We start from the raw sequence: 18,505 nt of genomic DNA on the forward strand, positions 1-18,505 counted from the left end.
AAATACAGTCCTTGAAGTAGTCGATGATGAATTTCTCAAGTTTTCCCACCTCTACAGTAAAAAGTGGAAAGTTATTAAATTAGTTTATGACTCAATTCAAGATCCCTCCACAAGGAGCTGAAAAATTTATCAATACTGACTACGTTGAAAGACATAGATTCTGTAGACATAAAGCAACACTATTATATGACAGTGAATTAGTACAACATTTTATGTCTTTTAGATAATGAGTAAAAAATATTTAATTAGGACTTATTAAATTATAACACTAATCTAAAATTCTTAGTATTATTTTTTTACATTACTTCATGGCATTGTTAACCGAAAGCGAAGGGCTAAATAAAATTTATAAATATAAATAAAAATATTGAAAGCTAAAAAAAATACTAAAAATACATTATTTTTAATAATTTATCTAAAAAGTTATATTTAAGTTAAGTAATCATCTTGATAGCATCAGATAAAGACAATCAATTTACTATATAAGCGAAAGCATTTTAACTAAAAAACATATTCAGTTGAATATTCATCTAGAAATCAAGGCAAGTATTAAGAATTTACTTAAAATTTTTGATTAATAGTATTTTTATATATGACTGTATCAAAATATTATCTTTATATTAATAATGTTATTCATTAATTTCAGATGAAAATCTTACTAATCCTCTCACTCGTTTGTGTGTCTGCTTATGCAGCACCAAGGTCTCAAACAAAACATGTTGAGCATGTTAAATTGAAATCTTTAGTTGACGATCTTATTGAATTCTTGGCTCTTATCCCTCTTGATAAACTCAAGGAAATTAGTGACGAATATTTGAAAAACGACAAAGAATTCTGTGATGTCGTCAGGTACCTTCAAGGAGATGACTGGGCTGCTTTGGTAAAGGAAGTAGGAAGCAAACCAGCTGTACAAGATTTTGAAAAGTACCTCACCGATGCCGGAATCCCAGTTGACCTCATTATCGCACTCATCCATGAATTGATCCAGAATGCCGACCCACAAGCCGTTACCCTTAAGCCTGTCAGATCTTTGAGAAGTTACTTGGACGAAATTGAAGCAGCTCTTCCAATTGATGACCTCATAGCACTGTTGAACGACAAAATGAAAAACAGTGCCGACTTCCAAGCCCTTTACGCTGAAGTCTCCAGTGAAAAAGCTCACGCACTGGTAGAAGAAGTCCGTGCTTTGGATGAAGTACAACGTTTGGCTGCAGAATTGAGATCCATGGGCGTCAAAGTTGATGAAGTTTTGGCTGTCGTCTACGAGTTCCTTGGATGGGGAGCACCCGTTAAATCCGTGAAATCCCTAGTTGATGACCTTCTCCAGTTCCTTGCCCTTATTCCTTTGGATAAGCTGAAAGAAATCACTGATGAATACTTGAAAAACGACAAAGAATTCTGCGATGTCATCAGGTACCTTCAAGGAGATGACTGGGCTGCTTTGGTAAAGGAAGTAGGAAGCAAACCAGCTGTACAAGATTTCGAAAAGTACCTCACCGATGCCGGAATCCCAGTTGACCTCATTATCGCACTCATCCATGAATTGATCCAGAATGCCGACCCACAAGCCGTTACCCTTAAGCCTGTCAGATCTTTGAGAAGTTACTTGGACGAAATTGAAGCAGCTCTTCCAATTGCTGACCTCATAGCTCTGTTGAACGACAAAATGGAAAACAGTGCTGATTTCCAAGCTCTTTACGCCGAAGTCTCCAGTGAAAAAGCTCACGCACTGGTAGAAGAAGTCCGTGCTTTGGATGAAGTACAACGTTTGGCTGCAGAATTGAGATCCATGGGCGTCAAAGTTGATGAAGTTTTGGCTGTTGTCTACGAGTTCCTTGGATGGGGAGCACCTGTTAAAACCGTAAAGTCCTTGGTTGATGACCTTCTACAGTTTCTTGCTCTTATTCCTTTGGATAAGCTGAAAGAAATCACCGACGAATACTTGAAAAACGATAAAGAATTCTGCGATGTCATCAGGTACCTTCAAGGAGATGACTGGGCTGCTTTGGTAAAGGAAGTAGGAAGCAAACCAGCTGTACAAGATTTCGAAAAGTACCTCACCGATGCCGGAATCCCAGTTGACCTCATTATCGCACTAATCCATGAATTGATCCAGAATGCCGACCCACAAGCCGTTACCCTTAAGCCCGTCAGATCTTTAAGAAGTTACTTGGACGAAATTGAAGCAGCTCTTCCAATTGCTGACCTCATAGCTCTGTTGAACGACAAAATGGAAAACAGTGCTGATTTCCAAGCTCTTTACGCCGAAGTCTCCAGTGAAAAAGCTCACGCACTGGTAGAAGAAGTCCGTGCTTTGGATGAAGTACAACGTTTGGCTGCAGAATTGAGATCCATGGGCGTCAAAGTTGATGAAGTTTTGGCTGTCGTCTACGAGTTCCTTGGATGGGGAGCACCTGTTAAAACCGTAAAGTCCTTGGTTGATGACCTTCTCCAGTTTCTTGCTCTTATTCCTTTGGATAAGCTGAAAGAAATCACCGACGAATACTTGAAAAACGATAAAGAATTCTGCGATGTCATCAGGTACCTTCAAGGAGATGACTGGGCTGCTTTGGTTAAGGAAGTAGGAAGCAAACCAGCTGTACAAGATTTCGAAAAGTACCTCACCGATGCCGGAATCCCAGTTGACCTCATTATCGCACTCATCCATGAATTGATCCAGAATGCCGACCCACAAGCCGTTACTCTTAAGCCTGTCAGATCTTTGAGAAGTTACTTGGACGAAATTGAAGCAGCTCTTCCAATTGCTGACCTCATAGCTCTGTTGAACGACAAAATGGAAAACAGTGCTGACTTCCAAGCTCTTTACGCCGAAGTCTCCAGTGAAAAAGCTCACGCACTGGTAGAAGAAGTCCGTGCTTTGGATGAAGTACAACGTTTGGCTGCAGAATTGAGATCCATGGGTGTCAAAGTTGATGAAGTTTTGGCTATTGTCTACGAGTTCCTTGGATGGGGAGCACCAGTCAAACGAGTCTAATTTACCATTATTAATGTATAAACTAAATGTAATTTGTTTTATATTTTTTCATATTTTTTTAATATTTCAATAAAATTTTAACTTTAAAAATTTATTGTAGTTTGACTAAAATGAATTTAACAAACCAGAAAATCATTTGACGGGAATATCACAAAAAGTATTTTTTTGATACTTTATGTAGATATGAATTTTTGAATGGAATCAGGTAGTTAACATAAGCTATCTGCCCAAAAATGTTCATGCAGTATTTTTAGATTAAACTAGAAACATATATTTCACAAATTCACATTGAAAATTCTAATTAATTGGAAATTTCCATTTTCAATATTTTTTATGGTAAGCATATATTTTTATTGCATATATTTCGAATCAAATTATAAAAAAAATTGTTCTGAAGATGGATTATATTGGACATTTTTCAGAAAACTGTTACAGTTAAAATAAAGAGAAAGTAGAAAAATTTCTGAAACAAACAAATGTAACCGGACCTTACAAAAAACGTAGAAATTCAATTAAAAGCTCCTCATACATTTTAAATTAAATAAAATAAAGAAGTTTATCAACAATTTTAAATATTAACTTTTTATTCTTTCTTCAAACCTAAGATACTGCAATTATTTCTGGTTGAAAAAAAATTATCAATCATGGCTGAATAAGACGGAATTAAAATTCTTACAAACACAAAACACTGTACAACATTAACATAATAACAATAAAACAAATTCGTTTAAAAAACTAAATGTTTTAATTTGGTTCTCAAAACTAACCATCAGTTATATATGAAAATAAATGTTCAACAATTGAAAAAATATGCGAAAACTTATATTAACATTAAGAAAACCACAATCAATATTGTCTTCTATAATTATTTTATAAAGTTCTTCAGGAATCTTCTTTTAACCTCTTCTTATACAATGAACTTCTAAATGGGGAAAATATGGAATACTTTGGGGGGTCAATATGGTTATTGGTTAAATTGTTTTCTATCTTGTGGGTAACTTATTTTTAGTACAAAGTTAGTCAGGGTGTTTCAATCAAAACCTTTATTATTTTTATGTTAAATTTAATGTAGTAGATAAAACGTATATTTTTTATTATTTTGTTTTCTGTAATCAACTACAGATCATAACCAAATTACTCATCTCGTTCTAAATAAGTGCAAATTCTAGATTAAATATTGTAACAATTGTTACTATTTTACATCAAATAAAGGTGTTCTAATTTAAATTCATATTCCCGGTATGGTAGTCACCTAAGTGTTACCATGGGATTCACGTACCAAAAGAGGATCAAACGATCATTCTGTATAGGACCATCGCTATATTCACATGTTAACGACTTTTGATTACAAATTCCTTTTTAAAAACATTTTATTAAGATTACTAACATTTGTTTGCAGTTGTAATTTCTTCCCATAAATTTGACTATGGAGAATTTATGTGATGCCCTTTGATTTTTGATACCGTAGGCCCCTTATTACCTTGTTTAATGACTAATCAGCCATGTATATCGGAGGACAAAAGCTAACTCATTCTAATTATATTTTTTTGTGTTTCATAATTATTATTCGATATTATTTCTCATGAAAGGCGTAGAAAATGGTTGTTATTAAGAAATAGTCAAATAAAAACAAAAAAGATAAGAAAATGTAACTTTTTTTTATAATAAAGTAATTTTCTATTAAACTAATTTCTGTTAAGAATAATTATTTGAAAATCTCGTCAATGAACTCTTAAATTCCTTCTTTGAAATTGCCATAGTCGTTTCTTATTTTGTGAAATTGTTGCTGCTTAATTTTCATTAGTGAGTAATTCAAGTGGAAAGTTATCAAATTATGAGAACTTCAAAACTGAATATGTCTAACTCAATATATCTCAATAAAACCTTTAATTGAAGAAATAACAAACCAGTCACGAGTTTATCAGTACTAGCTACAAAAGTCTACATTTTCTAGACTATAAGTAATACTAAAACAGAAAAGCATGCCAATTTAACTGATGTAATTTGTGATACTTAAAATAATATGAAAATTCAAAACAATTAAATTTTACTACAAATCTCATTAAGCCAGAGAATAAATAAATAGCCATAAATCTAGAACCTTCAACTGACAGGTCAAGTGGCTATAACAAAAATTTAAATAAAAAATATTAAATGCTACTTGAAATTTTAAAAACAAATTATTTATAATAATTTATCTAAATATTCAAATTAATATTGATTGATAGTATTAGATAAAGTCAATAAATTTACTATATATACGGAAGAATTTCAACTGAAAAACATATCCAGTTGAGTATTCATCTAGGAATCAAGGCAAGTATTAATAATAATTTACATATATTTTTTGAATAAATAGTGCCTTTGCATATGAGTGTATCATAATATTATCTATATATTAATACATATTTATATTTTTTCCAGATGAAAATCTTACTAATCCTCTCACTCGTTTGTGTGTCTGCTTATGCAGCACCAAGGTCTCAAACAAAACATGTTGAGCATGTTAAATTGAAATCTTTAGTTGACGATCTTATTGAATTCTTGGCTCTTATCCCTCTTGATAAACTCAAGGAAATTAGTGACGAATATTTGAAAAACGACAAAGAATTCTGTGATGTCGTCAGGTACCTTCAAGGAGATGACTGGGCTGCTTTGGTAAAGGAAGTAGGAAGCAAACCAGCTGTACAAGATTTTGAAAAGTACCTCACCGATGCCGGAATCCCAGTTGACCTCATTATCGCACTCATCCATGAATTGATCCAGAATGCCGACCCACAAGCCGTTACCCTTAAGCCTGTCAGATCTTTGAGAAGTTACTTGGACGAAATTGAAGCAGCTCTTCCAATTGATGACCTCATAGCACTGTTGAACGACAAAATGAAAAACAGTGCCGACTTCCAAGCCCTTTACGCTGAAGTCTCCAGTGAAAAAGCTCACGCACTGGTAGAAGAAGTCCGTGCTTTGGATGAAGTACAACGTTTGGCTGCAGAATTGAGATCCATGGGCGTCAAAGTTGATGAAGTTTTGGCTGTCGTCTACGAGTTCCTTGGATGGGGAGCACCCGTTAAATCCGTGAAATCCCTAGTTGATGACCTTCTCCAGTTCCTTGCCCTTATTCCTTTGGATAAGCTGAAAGAAATCACTGATGAATACTTGAAAAACGACAAAGAATTCTGCGATGTCATCAGGTACCTTCAAGGAGATGACTGGGCTGCTTTGGTAAAGGAAGTAGGAAGCAAACCAGCTGTACAAGATTTCGAAAAGTACCTCACCGATGCCGGAATCCCAGTTGACCTCATTATCGCACTCATCCATGAATTGATCCAGAATGCCGACCCACAAGCCGTTACCCTTAAGCCTGTCAGATCTTTGAGGAGTTACTTGGACGAAATTGAAGCAGCTCTTCCAATTGATGACCTCATAGCACTGTTGAACGACAAAATGAAAAACAGTGCCGACTTCCAAGCCCTTTACGCTGAAGTCTCCAGTGAAAAAGCTCACGCACTGGTAGAAGAAGTCCGTGCTTTGGATGAAGTACAACGTTTGGCTGCAGAATTGAGATCCATGGGCGTCAAAGTTGATGAAGTTTTGGCTGTTGTCTACGAGTTTCTTGGATGGGGAGCACCTGTTAAAACCGTAAAGTCCTTGGTTGATGACCTTCTCCAGTTTCTTGCTCTTATTCCTTTGGATAAGCTGAAAGAAATCACTGACGAATACTTGAAAAATGACAAAGAATTCTGCGATGTTATCAGGTACCTTCAAGGAGATGACTGGGCTGCTTTGGTTAAGGAAGTAGGAAGCAAACCAGCTGTACAAGATTTTGAAAAATACCTCACCGATGCTGGAATCCCAGTTGACCTCATTATCGCACTCATCCATGAATTGATCCAGAATGCCGACCCACAAGCCGTTACCCTTAAGCCTGTCAGATCTTTGAGAAGTTACTTGGACGAAATTGAAGCAGCTCTTCCAATTGCTGACCTCATAGCTCTGTTGAACGACAAAATGGAAAACAGTGCTGATTTCCAAGCTCTTTACGCCGAAGTCTCCAGTGAAAAAGCTCACGCACTGGTAGAAGAAGTCCGTGCTTTGGATGAAGTACAACGTTTGGCTGCAGAATTGAGATCCATGGGCGTCAAAGTTGATGAAGTTTTGGCTATTGTCTACGAGTTCCTTGGATGGGGAGCACCAGTCAAACGGGCCTAATCTACGACTACGCCTAAAGAAAATATAATATGTTTTATACTGTTTTATATATATTTTAATAAAGTTTAAATAGAAAAAAAAGATGTTTAATTATTGTATACGTGTATTTATTGACCAAGGCGTATAAAACCATTTTTGAGAAAAACTTTTTTTTTTAATATTGTCAGAAGAGAACTATTTGATTCATATGATATATATCAAAAATAAACGTCATTGTCGAGAAGAACATATTGCAATTTATTTCATAAATAGATAAATAATAATAAAGGAACCACCCAATATAGTTACTAGTTATTTGTTTGTTTCCGAAACTAAGTAATCAGAATTTTTGTCATATCATTTAAAAAAATAATTAATACAATATTAAAAGAGGTAATAACAAATAATTAAACGTAGAAAATTACTGCTCTCCCGATACTTATATAAAGTGACTCCTCCAAGCAGTTGCAGTTTAGTTGTTGCTGTGTTCACTTAACAGTAAAAAAGTAAGTCCACTAAGTCCATTACTTACATAATGCAATTATTTGTTCACATATTTGTTAAATGAAATAATAAATAGACAAATCTAAGAGGATTATTTAATAGTTTATTGGTATTAGACATTTTTATATGTTATATTTTAAAATAATTATTCTATAATTAGAATCTAATTGTGAGCATAAATGTTACAAATGTGCAATTATAAGGAAGGTTAAGCAAAGTCAAGCATTTTAATATTTATATTTCACTAGAATTAAAATAAAATAAATAAAAATGTATATATTTTCTTGTTGTAGATGAAAGTGTTACTAACATTCGCAGCATTTGTTGGCATAGCATCTTGTCAAGTCAACAGAGGAGGAATTTTGGTAGAATTTCTAGATTTTATGCAAGTAATCCCTACTGCCACCGTCATGGAGGTTGTCCAAGATCATTTGGATAATGATCCGGAATTTGGAGCAGGTGTAAAATATCTACAAAGCAAGGAATGGCTCGATTTAAACGACAGATTATTCGCAACACCAGAATTCCAAGACTTGAAAAAACATCTAACCACAATCGGAATTCCTATAGATTTTCTGCTAAGGTTTACAAGAAACATGATGATGAGAGCCAAGCCAAGTGTTGTTGGTGATACTATCAACTTTGAACCATTTATTGAAGATATAGGTAATGCCATTCCCTTCGATAAGATTTTAGCGGTGGCTAATGATAAGCTCCATAACAGTGATGTTTTCAAAAGCTTCTACGATGCAATTTCCAGCAAAGAAACCTATAAGCTGGTTGAAAAAGTAAGGCAATTACCTGAAGCTAAGTTAATAATGAGTCAACTTATGAAAATGGGCGTGAGAGTTGACGAATACATCAGATTCATTTACACTTTCTTCAATTGGGGAACACCATAAAACAATGTATTTTGAATATTACTTTGTTCAATATACTTTCATACACACAACTTGTCTTTTATTTTATATATATATTGGATGACTTTTTACAAATATTACAATGTATTAATAGTTATAATTATTTGTTAAATAATTATAACATAAAAATACATACATTTCAAAATTTGACAGTGAATTGAACTTAAATACAAACTTGTGTCACAAATTAGTTATGCAATCAAATTACTAGATTTATTTCAATTATGAAAAATATAGGTTTCATGTGGGAATTTGAGAAGAGAAGTCATGCTTTAATTATGGTGTAATAAAATAACCTGTAATTTTATATTTCCTTTATATTCAAGGGCATCTAATTATAAAATAATTAAACCATTAGAAATCTTTTCACTATATTTATCACATTTATTGTAATTTTATTTAGATAGGACGTCTACATTAATTTGTATATGTATGAAATAATTGCAGTTTGTCACATTTATTATTGCATTACCATGTATGCAATATATAATGCCTTTGCATTAAATTTTCTTACAAAACATCATTAATAACATAATTAAAAATGTTTCAACATTGACATAAATCGTCACAATTGACATTTAGCGAAATATAAAACATAAAAAAATGTAAATTATTGGTTTATTTTCAAGAGTATATAAATTAACAACATAGCAAAAAAATGTGCTATAAATATACTTTTGTTGTTAATGTAAAAAATAATTAAAAATAAATATCAAAATTCCTGTTAGACCTGTTAAAATTAATTATATAAAATTAAAAGTTAACATTATTTCCACCCAAGGAACATGTAGAGACCATTTACAGATTGATCTAGTTGCAGACCCATTTCGCTTAATATTTTTATTATATTTTTGATTTCTGGAATTGCCAGAACCTTCTCAATCAAGCTGCGAGTTTCCGTACTAGCCAGTTTGTCATACAATTCACGAAACTTGGGATTATTGGTGGTGCTTTCTCTCAGTTTACTAAGAATCATGTCCGTTGGCAGATTCTTCTCCAAATCAACAATGAACGGCTTAAGGTCCTTCTTGGTTCCAACTGGAACATCGGGGATTTCTAATGTGGTGAATTGATTTTCAACGCAATGAACGTAAAGGTCAATATCGATGTCAATGGTTTTTAGAAATTGTGTAAATTCGATAAAATCTCTATTTTGTTTTAATTTCTCTATTATGGTTTTCCACTCGTCACTTCTTAAATAGGTGACGGCTGCCTGAAATCCTGTATCGTTTATTAAGTGATTATTGATGATTTCCTGAAATTTGCCTTTGGGAATTAATTCCAAAAGCTGAAAACCGAATTTTGGTTGCTTAATTTGTCTATAAATTAAATAGTGGAGCTTACATTATTCATGTCGCTTTTGATTTTATCCAACTTTCTTGAATCAATCGGCGGCGTAGGTAAAACGATACGAATTACAATGAGCAAAATATATAAATACCCATTCTTAATCATTTTCATTATCACTGTCGAAGCTTTTAATTCAAATCGGATATTCCAGTCAACTATTTGTTTGTGTTTAGGGGTTGCTATAGAGATTACACGAGTGCTGGATTTTAAAAATTTAAAAAGTAATATACAAGGTGTTAAAAAAATATTTGAGGACTTTTTTAACGCCCTGAATAAATTTCTCCAGTTTTTCGAAAATATGTTTTGAATTATTATTCATTAAAATCGACTTATAAATAAAAAATTGCGTGGGTGTTTCCAATTTAAAGGAGCCACTTTATGTGTCCACAGTGCCAAACATTTTTATTGGGTACATTTAAATTTCATCGAAAACAAAACATAATAATACCTACGTTTAGTTCTTAGACTACGCGACAACTTTGAGTGTAAAAACAAAACAAAATAACCTGCGCATCCTCCATTTAGGATGGAAGTAAATAAGTCATTTCTAATATAAAACTGCCGGAGATAAAATTTTCGGCCGGCAATGTTGGCACAGTTCTAAAATTATACATCGGGCTGGGTTAGTAGTGACGTTTTTTCAGCATGACAGTGTGCTATGGGGAACACACATGTCAAACCCCATCCCCGAACAAGAAAAAAACAAGTACATTGGAAAGCGGCAGGTAAGACTTTTTCCTATTGTTTAACCAGTCGTTTTCTATTAGTTTGTTTCTTGCAATGTCTGAATGTGAACTATGCGTGTTATTTTCGTTCGGTCAGTGTGTTGAAATATATTTATATCGTGTCATGTAGGAAATATACTCGTATTTTATACACAGTTAAAATATATATATAATTTTTTGAAGTTTTGATTTTTGATGTAAAAATAATTTTCTCAGATATTAAGCTATCAGATCATAAACAAATAATATTTTTCTTACATTTCGTTGGATTTTCTAATAATGGATAAAAATTAAAAAAAAATATTGTATTATATTTAAATGTATGTTTGCAACATATCGAATAAACATAATTTTAAAGTATACGACTTCTTATTAACTCACTTGTTAAAATAAAAATAACATGAAATTTGATATTTTTTACATCACAAATGCAATATGACATAACAAAAATTGGATGAGTTTAACTTTCTCATTTACATGAGGATAATTAAACACAATATTTAAAAACAAATGAATATTCTAACAATAGAACTGGAGAAGCTCCCAAAAATAGAATTCAACGCAATACGACGAATAGGTTTTATAAATGAATACATGTCAGAATCTTGTCTAAAAAATCTCATTATATTATCTAATTATCAATTTTTCTTAATATTATTAAAATTTAAATGATAGGTTAAGTATGTAATTTATATGGTACAGTCAACATCATTTATTTATATATAATAACCACCCAACTCAACTTTCTCAAATTGGGGTACCACTTGGGGAACGTCAGTTAACCGTAGTAGGTAGATTTTGTTTCACAAAAGCTTCAGTAAGCTTCTATCCATCCATCACATTAATTATTAAAAATAATATGTCTGTCCATTAATATTTCTGTTTTGATAAAATGTTTGTTATATGGTCAGTTTTTTTTAAAAGCATTCGTCGTTGCTTTGAATTTATTTATGTTAAAATTTAAATAATAGGTTCAAGTATGTAATTTATATGGTACAGTTAACATCATTTATTTATATAATATAATAACCACCCAACTCAAACTTTCTCAAATTGGAGTACCACTTGGGGAACGTCATTTAATCGTAGTCTTTGTTTCAGTAAGCTTCAATCCATTCATCACATTATTTATTAAAAATAAGGCCCTTTTATAATTATTTATGGATAGTATTTGTATTTACTAAATTTCAATGTACTTGAATTTGAACACTATTTCAACCATGTACAGTATATACACATTGAACTTTTCACTAAATTCATTCAATTTCACTTATAAGATATACACAGCACTATACGTCAGCTGTATAACTACAGATACGCTGCTATACGCATGTCGGTGACGCGAACGCACGAGATTTCACCCATCCAAAGTGTTTAAGACGCACAGAACAGTGCGCGTGCGCCAGTCATGAGCATGTCAGTGATGCGAACCCACCAAAAAATGCCCAACGCGGCTAAAGAAGTTTCCACTTCAACAATATTTATTAACTAAATTACAGATCGACCGTCACCGCCTGGTAAACCGCATCTGGTCACAGAAAATGAGGCCACCCCCGATTTAATAACAATCCGCTGGAGCAAACCAGTTAAAGATGGCGGATCTCCAATTTCGGGTTATCTGGTTGAGCATCGTCGAACAGGTTCCCCGCACTGGGTACGGGCAACGCCATTAATGGTACCGTTTCCCGAGCTAACGGTCAGCGGTTTGGAACCAGGATGGCGATACCAATTCAGGATCAGCGCAGAGAACGCAGTTGGCTTATCAGATCCAGGGGAACTCTCAGAACCTATCACCGTAACACTACAAAGGTATCAATAATACCAATAAATTTTCATTTATTGCCAAGGTTTGACCTCCTCCATAGATATTTAAGTAATATATTTTAGATCGGCTATTACGGCACCACGATTCACCGAGGAACTTAAGGATGCCACAGCACTTGAAAATGAAAAAATCGAGTTCGCCGTCCACTTTCTCGGGCAACCCGCTCCGAAGGTGTGCTGGTTCAAAGATGGCTTTGAAATATTTAGTAGCAGGCGAATTAGAATTTTAACGGAACATGACAAAAGCATTTTAACTATTCACCAGTGCGCTCTGGCTGACGAAGGTGAAATTAAATGCACAGCCACGAACAGAGCCGGTCATGTTTCCACCAAAGCCAAACTCACATTAGAGGCTCCTCCAGCCATTCGACTTCCCAGGCAGTACGAAGAAGGTTTATTATTCGAAATTGGCGAAGCGATACGATTAAAGGTATTTATTTGTTCGAGTTACTCATACCTATTGTGTATGTAAAATGTTTTCTGTTAGGTATCAGTCGCCGGACGTCCGACTCCGTTGGTCTTTTGGAGCCACAATGGAGAATCAATTCAGAATAACGATCGACAAGAAGTTGAATATATCGACAAATCTTCTGTTTTAAAAATAAATGAAGCAAAACGATCGGATCGCGGCGAATATCAAATTAAGGCTGTCAACAAACTGGGTGAGGACCACACCTCGTTCCTAGTCACAGTAACTGATAAACCTTCCCCTCCTGGTAAAGCAAGAGTAATAATGACTTTAGGTAGATCAGTTACTTTGTCGTGGTCTACACCTAACGATGATGGAGGATGTAAGATTGGGAATTACATTATAGAATATTACAGACTAGGCTGGAACGTATGGCTTAAAGCCGCAACGAGTAGACAACTAACTACCATGCTTGGTGATTTGATTGAAGGTAGTGAATACAAATTTAGAGTCAAAGCAGAAAGTCCTTATGGGATCAGCGAACCCAGTGAGGAAACGGACGTTGTTTTTATTCCCGATCCTAAAAGAGGCATTACGCAACCTAATCAAACCAGAGGGCGCAGTCAACCAAGAGATATTTTAGATGATATATCCACGCCTGTAGCAGTAAAACGTAAAAAGCCAAGGTCACAATCTTCTGGGAGAGCGGAAGAGAAACATACTGAATCAAATATACAATCATCCATTTTTAATGCCGGAATACCTAAGAGGCCTGAACGAACAAAAATTAAAAGCCCTCCCAAAACACCAGAAGTATCTCCTATGCCCACTAAAAAAAGTGTGGCAAATAATATTAACAAAAATATATTTGACAGATCATCAATGACAAGGGAACTTTCTTATGGAAGCCCTGAGATAAAAGTAAAAAAAGAGTTAGATTTGCCGGATAATTATTTATTGAATTATTCAAGTTCTGAAAAATCAAAAACACCTAGTCCTATATTAATGAAAGATGACTCTGAGCAACGACCTTCTAGATCTAGATCTGTCAGCTTCTCATCGCAGAAGAGCCTATCTCCAAGTCCAGAACCACCAAAAAATAAATCACCTAGGGAAAATAATGAAAATATTACTGGTAGTTCAGAATTTATGTTGGTACTTTATCCAGATGGAAACCAAAAAGGTAATAATTACTGAAAAGGAAAGTGTAATCTTTAACTAAATTCTATAAATCACTTTTAATCCACTAATTTGGTAATTTAGTCTGACACTACAAATTTGATAATACTGATAAAAATGTTAAAAACATTTATGAACGAACACACTTGTAAATTATTTACACACTTCATAGTTTTATCACGATTACAATTAAAGATAAATTAGATATTTTTTTAATTTTCATTTAAAAATAGGTGTGATTAAATTGTTTAATTATACTTTCAGGTCACGGTGATGAATACTCTATAGATTTTGACGAAAATTCGGTTCCCCCTCCAATATCCCTTTCTGCGCCAGAACTGAGTAAGGAACCTCCTGAAATGTTGCATTCGTTGAGAAATTCAGCTAGTTCCTCAGAACTTCTTCACGAAAGAGCCATGATGAGATTCTACCAGGCTGCTGAAGCTGAAGAGGCCGAACTCGAAAAGAAACGGAAACTAAATGAAAAAAGAAATAGTGTAGATATACCAAAGATACAAATTAATTCACTAGATGATGCCAATATAGTCGGATTGGAAAGAAAACACTCCCTAAGGAGAAGATTGTCGTCTGGTGGAATATCCCATTGGCAAGCGATGGAAACTCAAAGACGTCAAAGTTTGAAAACTCCCAAAGAATTAGCCGAAGAGTTGTTGCAAAGTAAATTGCAGAAGTTTAGTCCGCCGGAAAAACGTGAACTAATGATGTTACGTCAACGATCAGAGTCTGAAGAAAAAGAAGAAATTGAATTTGAGAAAGTCCGCAAGAAAATGCAAGATAAAGTTAAGTTTGAGAAAAAAGTTATAAAAGTGGCTGATATGGAGAAATGGAGTGACGATTACGAAGAAAGTACTGAAGAGGAAACTGAATCTTCCGAAGATGAACGACGTAACTCCCAGACTATACATCACTATGACTTAACTGATGAGGAAGAAGTTACGTATCATCCATCGACCGTGGTGAACAATGACAACGAACCGTTTGAGATACTGACTAAACGTAAAAATTTGCCTGATCCAAATTTCGTACCAAAGCCAATTTTAAAGAAAAAAGATTACGAAGACATTAAATTTGTGGAGACCATTGCTGTTCCAGTAAAGGATAAAAAGAAACAAAGGTCCCATTCACCAATGCCTGCTGATGTAATGCAGCGGGAGAGATCCCATTCTTTGGTAGAACAACTAATAGATCCAATAACGGAGAAAATGTTTGGCAAGAAGCAGGACAAGAAAAAAGAAACCAATTCTAGACCAAGATCATTTTCTTTAATTCCTAATAAAGGTGGAGAAAAATTTCCCTCTTTAGAAAAAATTAAAGAGGAAGATAAGGTTTCACCGACACACAATTTAAAAATAGCAGCTGAATTGACTGGTATTACTGCCGCAAGTATTGTTATTCCAGAGAGATTGTTAAACAAGAAAAAAGATAACGAGGAGGCTAAAGTCGTAATTGATCATTATGGGGATATTCTTAAAAATTACAGTCAAAAAAAGAAATTAAACAAGGAAACTGCAAAGAGTTATACGGAAACCGAAACTGTATACACTGTCACAGAAGCAGTTGAACCATCAATTGAAAGTTTGTCCCAGATTGTGGAGATTATTGATGTTATACCACCAAAGCCAAATGTAATAAAGGAGCCACATAACACATTTGAAGAAAAAAAGGTGTATAGCAGAAGTGCTATAACTAATGACGAACAAAAAGATTGTGAACCTCTCAATGAGAAGAAGCGAGATTTTAACAAATCTCCGAAAAAATCAAGAAGAACTCCAAGCCAAAGTCCAGGTAGGCGTAACCACAGTAGAAGATCGGCTTCAAAATCTCCATCAAGGAACGAGAACTATTTGAAAATGGGCTCTGAGAAACGTCGTGGGAAAACATCTCCTTCACCAATGAGACATCCACAAAGAAATGTATCTCAATCACCCGCTACGAGTAGGAGAAACTCATCTAAATCGCCCTCGCCCGTGAATTCAAAAACGTATGAATATTCACGTCACCGGCCCCTGTTAAAAGAAATTATGACCCAAACATCTGTTGGTCTAGAGTCATTTTCTGCCGAGTCAAGAACATCTACGCCAACTGGAAGGTCTTCGAAACAAGAGGAGTTGATCGCCAGAGCAGAAATTAAAGTAAAAAGTGTTATCGACTATGTTACAGATTTAACTATGTTTTTGGTAGCTTGTTGGTTGTACGTATTCAAAAATGAACTATTGGCTATACCATTTTTATTGATAATGATTTATAGACAATTAACCAGTGAGATCAAACGAAGGATACCGAATTGGTTAGTCAAAAGGTTTTCAAAAAAGAAAGTATAACATTAGAATATATATTTAATATTTATAAACGTAGGAAATATTGATTATATCAAATATATTTTTTGATATTTCATAATATCATACCCCTAAATGAAATCTATGATTTCTGATAAAGAATAAGTTCGATGTATATATTATAAGTACATATTTACTGAATAAATTTTGTTTTAATTTCCCCGATTGTTTTTACTAATTTGAACTTTAATAGAATATTAAATGCAAAATTTTAGATATTTACCTTTTTAATGTTAAGGTGTTTTACATCAAAGGATTTTTATCAATCTACTTACATTAATTTTGTTTTTATTTAATGTTCTACATTTAAGGGACGAAAGCTTAGAACAGTACAATTTCTTATTCGTAAAACAAGAACGAATTCTATGTTTGTTGTAGCAACCAAATACTTCAATATTTGTAAACTTTTTTAGTTTGTAAACTAAATCTACCAAAGGCCATCTATTGTTAATAAGTGGAAACTCAAACATTACAAATCATAGCTCTCATAGTAAACTGTAAGCTGTAATTCATAATGTCTAAGAGTTTTAGTAAATATTTATTAATAAGAAATTAAATATTGTATTGGACACCTTTTTCTAAACGAATAATTTTACAAATATAAAATAAATAAAAGTTGTATTTGTTTGTAAACGATGCTAAGCGTCATCTATTGACAATAAACTGAAACATAATTTACTAGCTTTGGGAAACTATACACTACAAATGATTTATGAACTTTAGCAACAATTTATTAGTAACAAATTAAAAACTATAAAGAATACGTTTGTTATAGCCTTATAGCCTATAGTAGGATAATTTAAATAATTCTGAACCATTACTCTTTGATTTTTGCACATTTTGAGATAATTGGAATTTATTGGTCGAGTAAGGACCAAAATTACAAAAACAAACAAAAACAACATAGTGACAGTATTAAACATATTAAAATTTAATATTTCATTAAATATAAAATTTTAAACTTTAATATTCCAAAATTTAAAATTTAATAAACATAAATTTTAACATTTAATATTTCAATATTTAAAATTTATTAAATTTAAATTTTAAAATTTCACAATTTAAAATTTAATAAACATAAATTTTAAAATTCAAAATTTCTAAATTTATTTAATTTAACAAATATAATTTTTAAAATTTACTTTTATATGCCACAGAGTTCTTAAGTTCAATTTTAGTAGTAAATAAATTTTGTTTATTGAACCTCTTGTTTAACTAATTTTTAAAGAAAATTTCTTAAACGTCTGAACATTTTTTAGTTGCATAGAACAATTTCTTATTGCCTTTATGTTTTGTAAAATTTAAAAATAGCAGTTTTATATCTAATAGTTCAAAGAAATCTGCAGTTGTGTATATAAAATTTACATTGCAGACAAAAGTTTACGATCAGAAATATTTGCTTCTTGACGTACGGAGAGAATCGTCTATTTTTAAATCTGATTGGTACGTACACCCTTGATTTGCTAGAACAATTTGAATGAACCAAAGTGCTATAGCTGACCTGAATTATATTTTCGTAAAAGTGCAACCTGTTTTCAAGTTCATGTTTTAAAAATTAGTTTTCAAACACGATGAACTGCGGGAATTGTGCTGAAGGTGCTGTCGAGCCATTAGAAGTTTTATCTAAAATTAGTGGAATTTATAAATATTCCTATGAGGTAAGTGCTATTATTGCGGAGAATTTCCGTTTTAACAAAAATCCGTTTTTAATATTTGTTTTTATTGTCATATAAGCATATTAATATGTTACAAATTAATGCATAATTTTTAATATGTTCCTACTTACTAATTTTCAAAACAACATTCACATTGAAACGTTCTTAAAATAAACTTACCACAGTGTCTGTACAGTTTGTTAGGGGCAGACATCGCTCCTAAAAACTATCGATTATTTCATAAAGGGGCGTTTACTCGTCAATAAATTATTGACAGATAGGAATTATCTTTGCACGCACTAGAACATACACGTATAACCTTTTGCAAAACAGTTAGAAACCTCCAGTTTTAACGTATTAAAAGTCACTATTTTGTTTAAATTCTTATATTATTAATTA

General features: G+C 33.1%; 4 protein-coding genes across 7 annotated transcripts in view; 3 read left to right on the forward strand and 1 right to left on the reverse strand.

The window, feature by feature from the left end:
• Window positions 1-631: 631 nt before the first annotated feature.
• On the forward strand, window positions 632-8,639 carry LOC109600785 (uncharacterized). The gene is made up of 4 exons (XM_049962689.1): window positions 632-2,980; window positions 3,418-3,423; window positions 5,498-7,198; window positions 7,981-8,639. The coding sequence occupies exons 1-4, from the start codon at window positions 647-649 to the stop codon at window positions 8,587-8,589; spliced, it is 4,650 nt and encodes a 1,549-aa protein (XP_049818646.1). The 5' UTR covers window positions 632-646; the 3' UTR covers window positions 8,590-8,639.
• Window positions 8,640-9,208: 569 nt separating this feature from the next.
• LOC109600786 (uncharacterized) lies at window positions 9,209-10,114 on the reverse strand. The gene is made up of 2 exons (XM_020016964.2): window positions 9,952-10,114; window positions 9,209-9,895 (listed from the first exon to the last, which is right to left on the reverse strand). The coding sequence occupies exons 1-2, from the start codon at window positions 10,066-10,068 to the stop codon at window positions 9,374-9,376; spliced, it is 639 nt and encodes a 212-aa protein (XP_019872523.1). The 5' UTR covers window positions 10,069-10,114; the 3' UTR covers window positions 9,209-9,373.
• A 377-nt stretch (window positions 10,115-10,491) lies between these two features.
• Window positions 10,492-16,611, forward strand: LOC109600777 (titin homolog). Its single transcript, XM_049962855.1, has 5 exons — window positions 10,492-10,682; window positions 12,182-12,491; window positions 12,570-12,936; window positions 12,994-14,098; window positions 14,359-16,611. The coding sequence occupies exons 1-5, from the start codon at window positions 10,616-10,618 to the stop codon at window positions 16,434-16,436; spliced, it is 3,927 nt and encodes a 1,308-aa protein (XP_049818812.1). The 5' UTR covers window positions 10,492-10,615; the 3' UTR covers window positions 16,437-16,611.
• A 1,362-nt stretch (window positions 16,612-17,973) lies between these two features.
• The window catches only part of LOC109601686 (puratrophin-1-like), a 210,924-nt gene continuing 210,392 nt past the window's right edge, over window positions 17,974-18,505 (forward strand). For all 4 annotated transcript variants that reach the window (XM_049962639.1, XM_049962641.1, XM_049962643.1 and 1 more), the window contains exon 1: window positions 17,974-18,109. In XM_049962639.1, the coding sequence (XP_049818596.1) occupies window positions 18,023-18,109 (87 nt within the window). In that variant the 5' untranslated portion in view covers window positions 17,974-18,022. The remainder of the gene's footprint in view (window positions 18,110-18,505) is intronic.

Source organism: Aethina tumida, chromosome 2 (assembly GCF_024364675.1).
Source record: "Aethina tumida isolate Nest 87 chromosome 2, icAetTumi1.1, whole genome shotgun sequence".
NCBI lineage: Eukaryota > Metazoa > Arthropoda > Insecta > Coleoptera > Nitidulidae > Aethina > Aethina tumida.